Below are 6,561 nucleotides of genomic sequence, written 5' to 3' on the forward strand. Positions count from 1 at the left end.
GGTGGGGCTGGATGATCTTTAAGGTCCCTTCCACCCCAAACCATTCCATGATTCTACCCATCAGGGACACAGAAAACATCAGCTACAGGCAGTGCAATTTTGGGTTGAGTACATGGACAGTATCATGTCAAGGGGTGGGTGAAGTTCTTTTGGGTATTCCTGGGAACACCCTGCCCCACACCTTGAGTTCTGCTCTGAGCATGTCAGCACGAGAGCGCAGCAAGCTGCCGCCCTGGCAGCAAGCGGAACGGGCTGAGGAACAGCCTCCCGAGACTGCCAGGGGAAACCCCCACCGCCAAGGAACAAACCCCAGCTTGCCTGTTCCCAGAGACTCAGCCAAGGAAATCTGTTACCGGCTTCGGAGGAATTCCTTCTCCGGCTGCCTGTGAGGAGACTGCAGAGTCACTCCCGCTGCAGACGGGCACTTGCCTCCTCCAGCACTGCTGACTGACAAATCCTCCCTGATGGCTTTTCTATTTAGAGCCCCAGCTGCTGCGCTCAGCTCCGCAGCCTGCAAGGCGGCTTTTAAGAGATCACCCAACTCTACGTGTGATTTAAAGCAGCACAGGTTTGGGACAGCCATCCTGAGGCACCCAGAGCTCCGCTCTTCTCTGATGCATGAGCTGTTGAGCTGACACACCATTTTTAGTACAGCGTGAAGGAATTTGGAAAGAGGAGAAAAAGTGACAGAGTTAAAGATGAGCGTGTTCCTGTTCCAGCCCAGGAACATTTCAGAAGCCTGGGGAAGAATCTGATGATGATTTAGCCCTAAAGCAGAGGCCAGCAGGAGGGAAGAGCACGTCTGTGCCCCGCGGAAACATCTAACCCACTTCAGGCAACCGTCAGCTCATCTACACCTTCAGAGAGCAGAGATGTGGCGGCTGATCTTGAAGGCATTGCTCTGGACTGAACGGCACAGGACAGGCAAGGTGACAAAAGCAGTGCCAGCTCTGGAGGGAGAGGAGTTACCTCAGCGATGTTCATCCCTTCCAGGCGCTCCATCTTCTCCGTTTCCCCAATGAGGACCCTGAGCGCGGCATCCGCCGCCTCCTGCTTGCCCTGCTTTTTGCTGTGTGCAGTGACAGCAGGGAACCAACGGCCTCCAACCTTCGCCTGATAGACAAACCTGTAACGACAGCGGCACACCTCTGAGAAACGCAGAAACCTCCCGCTTTCAGTCGGGTGTTAAACTGCTCTCTGTGGAGAAAGGAGGAGTGGGGGTAGCTTGTTCTCATCCGGACACAGGGTTTGGCAGAGGCCTGCTGCCATCTTGAACCGCATCAGGAATTTTGCGTTCTCTGCCCTTTCTCCACTCGAGATTCAAGTGGAAAATCCACGCTCAACGGGAGCCACAGTGCCAAAGCTCCTCCTGGACAGATGCAGCTACTCACTTGGGGTCATGAGGAGGTCCCGACTGGTCAATAAGCTTGAACTCTGCGGCAAACCCATTGGAGCGGGCGTATTCCAGCAGGCCACTGACAGGATTGGCGTTAAGGTATTTCAGGAGCTCCCCAACAGCCTTCGCTTTCGCCACCTTGGGTTCCTCCGGAGCGGTGATCCGCAGCCCAGAGCCGTGCGTGGACTGCTCACCATGGGGCTTCGCCGCGGGCTGGAGCGGAGTTAAGACAGGAGGGGGCTGTTACACACGGAGGAGCTGGCATTACCGCAGGCCAAGAGCGCTCAGCAAACCTCTGAGAGCCAGCACGAGAGGTTGTGGGGTGAAATCCAGCGGTATGGGAAACAAAGGGGGAAAGGGAACCCAACCCCAAACACCTGGGTCTTACAAAGAAACTCTGTACCTGTTCAGGCAAGACATGGGGTACAGACTCTCCAGAAAGAATCTTCACAGCAACTTCTGCTGCCATTTGCTTTGCTCCCTTCTTGCTGTTTCCTACCACAGCAGGGAAAATTTGGTCACCCATTTTCACACAGTAGCTGAACCTGACAGGACATTACAGCACATGAAAAGGGTTAAGCATAGGTGTCTCGATCTCTTTACTATCCCCTTCTCCCACTCCAAGTTAAACCCTTCCGGCTTATCTCAATTTAAATGGCCCTCAAGGAGAGCACCACCAGGTCAGGCACAGGACTGGAACCTGTTCCTGGTCTGGTAGAAGAAACAGCACCCTTTCTCTGAAAAAGGGAGTTGGTTTAGGTCTCCTTCCGGAGGCAGGTGACTTGGAGGAGCCATGCCCAGACTCCTTGGATAAACGGAGCGCTCAGCTAGGTCAGTGACGAGCCCAGGAATGTGGGTAGCGTGCTGAAAAGGAAGGATTTCAAAGAAAGGGTTCTATCCTCCCCAGACAACAGGCCATACCTGGGATCATGAGGTGGGCCTTCCTGAGAGAGCAGCTGGAATTCAACCACGTGCCCTGATTTTTGTCCGTACTCCATCAATACGCTGATGGGGTGCTTCCCGGGAAGCAGGCTGAGATGAGCTGACGAAGACGACGGCTCTGGCTCCGGATGCAAAGGCTGCAGCAAGGAGACGGCGGAAACGGGTCTCAGACTAAACACTGTTTGACCAACCTCGCAAGTAAAGAAACCCAGACTCACCGGTTCCGGTTCAGAGTTGTCGGAGGGAGACGGCTCTTCGCATTTAATTCCACCCTGTCTCCCATCCTCTGCTTCGCTCATCAGGACCCTCATCGCATTAGCTGCCGCTTCCTGTTTAGCCAGTTTTTTGCTCCCTGCTTCTGCCGGTGGGAATCTGCGCCCGTTGATCACGGCCTGGAATGTAAATCTTCGAAAGAGAAAACCAAAGAGGTGAATCGAGAGGCAAAGCTGTGGTTTTCCAACGAGCAGATAAGGCTGCTCTTGGAATTCAAGTGACACAGCTATCTCCATGCTGGGAGACCCAGGCTGCCACGTGCAGAGGACAAAACCACCCAGGGTGCCCCGACAGCTCTGCCTCGGGCCTCATTTAATCGCGTTTCCAGCCGTGTCCGTGACAGAGGAGCAGCTCCAGGTTTTGTTCTGAAGGAACAGGATGAAATGCCTTGTTCCACAAGCGCCAGAGCTGCGCAGTGGCTGCAAAGGGCAGCTTGGTTATGTCTCCTGCACAGGCATGAAGAAAGCTTAAAAGCGCTGTTCCCTCTGCATTTGGGTCACTCGGGGTCGCTCGTCCCTCCGGCATTTCTCCTGGATACCCAGGGCATTCACACCATCTCGGGGAGGTGCTGCCGCATGTAAAGCTCTTCCCTTGGATGTTTCTGTCTCTCTCCTCCCTGTGAACGCGTAACAAGCACGTCTTCTCTTCCGTCCTCCTGCCCTGCTCAGGGGAAACCTGCTGCCAGCCAGAAGGGGTCAAACCAGAGCAGGAGGGGGGTGATGGGCTGAATCCACTCAGATCCCTCCTTATGAAAAAACATGTGAAAAACCAGAGCCTGGGCTCCATCTTTAGAAATTAGGCCAATTTTCCTGTCTAGCGGATCTATTGACATATTCCAGTGTGGCACATACGGTGCTTTTCACCGTCTCGCTGGTGCTCAGGAACAGCCAGGATTTAGCGAGGGGAAGCAGAACTCGAGAGCGACTCCGCAAACCCCAGTCATGCGACGTGCTCTGCTCACGGCCTGCTCTGGCCTGCTACGCCACAGAAACGTCCAGAGTGGGTTCACCTCAGTTAACCCAAGACATCTGCACCCAAACACCTTGCTCTGGGCTCCCTTTACACCACTCCCAGGGGGAGAGCATCTCCAGAGGCAGCTTAGAAATACCCGTTTATTCCTGTACAATCAAACTGAAAGCCAAGTGATTACATCAGCTGGGACCCAGCTGAAGAGATGAATCCCACCTTCGCTGCTCAGAACGAGGGGCAGGGTTGCCAAAACTGGGGGTAAATTTTAGCCTTGTTTTGGTTTTTTTTTAAGCTGCTGCAAGTACTAAATGAGGTTAATCCTTCTGAAATCAAATAAACATGAATGAGCGGGCCCTTCAGCACAAAGCTGAGTGAAGAGTGAAGTTAGTTGAAGTCAGGATCACCTAAAGCAAAAACAACAGCTCAGGAAAGGCAGGAAATGTTCTTACCGTGGCTCGTGAGAGGGTCCGCTCTGCTCCAGCATGGCAAACTCACAGTGCTGGTAGGTGTACTGGGAATACTCGGTAAGGCCACTCACTGGGTTCTTCTCCTGACAAGCCATCAGTTTCTCTATGGGCGTACTTGGCAAAGCAGTTTCAAACTGGGCGGCACAACTGGGCGAAGACTGGTAATTCATGATGGATTCTGACTCGTCGGACTGCTTTTTGATAGTGTTCAGATTATCTGGGATGTCATCTGTGGCCCACCTCCCGTTTTCGTAGTTATCATAGTTATTCAAACTGGCAAAGTCGGGTTTAGTGTCCTCAGGCGGGGCTCCTCCCGCGTCACTGCCGTCGCTCTGATCCGTCTGCCCCGGAGGCTGCCGCCCGTTTTCCATCCTTTCTTCTTCCGATGTTGTCGCTGCTGCTGAAGCTATGATCATCTCATGGGGAAACAGAGGAAGAGAGGAAGGTGGGAAACCTGGCTCAGGTGTGGAACCCACCGTCTGCAGCACCGCGCTGGCCTTCGGCCTCATCTGCATCCGCTCGCGCTTCCTGTTTGTCAGGGACCACCGAGGGGGCGTTGTGTTCTGCTTGCGGACATCTCCCAGCTTTTCCAGAGCGCTGAGAAAGGCGTTAACGTCCCTGGCGCTCGAAAACCCAATGTTTTTGGCAAGGTTGAGCGCCGTTGTTTCTTTCACGCCGAACAAGAAGTTGCAGATTTTGTCCTTCGTCTCGGCCATCGCGGGATTGGCGTCTCCCGAGCCAACTGCGCTCCTCCCTCTCCCTCTGCTCTCACAAGCCGGATCTGTGTGATCACCACTGTGGTCAGCGGGGCTTCTTTCTCTCCCTGCGCTCGGGCTGGCGATCCTCCACAGCGGCAGCGTCTCTCCACCTTTGTGCAACTTGCCTTCTCTGAAGAGTTTATACAGAATACGGTTGACCTCTTTCTTTTGAGTTTTAAGTTTCCGTGCAAGATCATGAACTGTACAGTCCTTCCCCTCCCCAAGCTGCCTGAAAATCGTCAGAATTTCTTGTTCACGGTCTTGTCCGGCAAGAGACAGTCTCTGAAAATTCAGCCTGACGGTATCAGAATCTCTTTCCGAGTTCTTCTGATGGTACCGAGGAGGGCAGTAACGTGGCGGAGCTTCCACCCACGGACGGTTGCTGGAGTGCCTATTCCATCCCGCTCCGCTGCAGCTGGGTTGCCATCTCTCTGCAGGAGCCGGTGCCGCAGCTCGAACGCCTCTGATACGCGATTTGTCCTGTGATCCCTGTCCCTGAAGAAGACAAGCTTCAGTGTCCCGTGCTGTTTGCAACTGCTGGTGTAAATACGGTTCCTGATTAGTGTCCCGTGGGGTAGGAGGGCGGTTAAAAACACCTTGATTAGTGCTGGGGCCGTTACGTCTTGACCGGGTAAAATACGAGCCTCTGCCTCGACCAGCACCTCTGTTCATAGCGCAGCGCTGGGACACGCGTGTGAATCGGGCCGACAACACGCCAGCAGAAGGGGAGCTGCGAGTCACTTTGCTCTCTGCCGTCCTCAACGGGCGCCTGCGAGGAGAAAACAACACCATCAGAACTTATTTACACAACCGTAGGGTTCCAGAAACGCAGTTGAAACACCTTCCCCGTTTACTACCGGGTCAGAATTATCGGTATAAACACAAACAGCAAACTCTGCGTCTGCCCAGCACAGAACGCAGCAGCCGGGAATCGCACGCGACGTTAACCACCACAAACAGCTCTAAGAGCGACCCTCCGGACCGGGTTTCAAGCTTTGTTTTTCCGTGACGCTTTCTGTCGAAGGCTCACCCTGTGCTTCCAAATCTCCCTCCTCTGCCCTGAGGGAGAGATGAACCTCAGACCCGTTCTGCAGTCGGAGAAAGCAGCTCCCACAGTCACACTGGGCAGAGCTGCAACAGGCTTGCAACGCTTTTCAGACTCAGGGCCGAAAAAGTCTGACACCCCAAAAGTCCTTTTCCTCCTGGACTTTACATGAACTTCAGAGGTAAAGCCATGGGGGAAGTAAGGTGATAACGTGCAGAGAAACTGGATAGGTGTGCAGCCAGCAACCGTATGAAAAGTTTTCTGGGACTGTAGCCCAAATTTCACTCCTATCACAGAGTTGTGCCACCACTCTGGGGTACAGGAGGTAAGTCTAAGCTTTTAATATGCATCTGGAACATAATTAACTCAGCACACAAAATATTCCAGTTCTCTGCCAACAGCTGGCTGCGAAACTGAGCGGATAAAGCATGCAACTGATACCTGCTGCTTGGCCTCTCTCCTACCTTCTTCTCGGTGACCTCTTTGTCACCGATCCCCGTAGTTATTCCGAGTCAGTCTTCCCTTCACACAGCTCCCTGTCGTCATCATACACACCACAGGCCAACTTAAATGTCTCTTTCATTAACCAACTTCATTAACAGTCTCCAACTGTCCCCAGCTGCCACCACTGTGAGTCGTTTTACCAATCCCGATAAACACGGGCTCCACGTGCAGTGCTGGGGAGGCTCAGTGCAATGGGGGGGGTTTGGG

General features: G+C 53.6%; 1 protein-coding gene across 1 annotated transcript in view; it reads right to left on the reverse strand.

Annotated features, from left to right (window-relative positions):
* Positions 1 to 5,477, reverse strand: part of LOC104507280 (double-stranded RNA-specific adenosine deaminase-like) — a gene marked incomplete at its 3' end in the record, with an annotated part of 6,608 nt that extends 1,131 nt beyond the window's left edge. The window contains exons 1-6 of the mRNA XM_010148511.1: positions 4,030 to 5,477; positions 2,557 to 2,743; positions 2,318 to 2,475; positions 1,800 to 1,941; positions 1,392 to 1,609; positions 938 to 1,126 (exon numbers count right to left, since the gene is read on the reverse strand). Of these exons, the coding sequence (XP_010146813.1) occupies positions 938 to 1,126; positions 1,392 to 1,609; positions 1,800 to 1,941; positions 2,318 to 2,475; positions 2,557 to 2,743; positions 4,030 to 5,477 (2,342 nt within the window). The remainder of the gene's footprint in view (positions 1 to 937; positions 1,127 to 1,391; positions 1,610 to 1,799; positions 1,942 to 2,317; positions 2,476 to 2,556; positions 2,744 to 4,029) is intronic.
* Positions 5,478 to 6,561: the final 1,084 nt, after the last annotated feature.

The sequence above is a fragment of the Eurypyga helias genome, unplaced genomic scaffold (genome assembly GCF_000690775.1).
Source record: "Eurypyga helias isolate BGI_N326 unplaced genomic scaffold, ASM69077v1 scaffold14523, whole genome shotgun sequence".
In the NCBI taxonomy this organism is placed as follows: Eukaryota; Metazoa; Chordata; class Aves; order Eurypygiformes; family Eurypygidae; genus Eurypyga; species Eurypyga helias.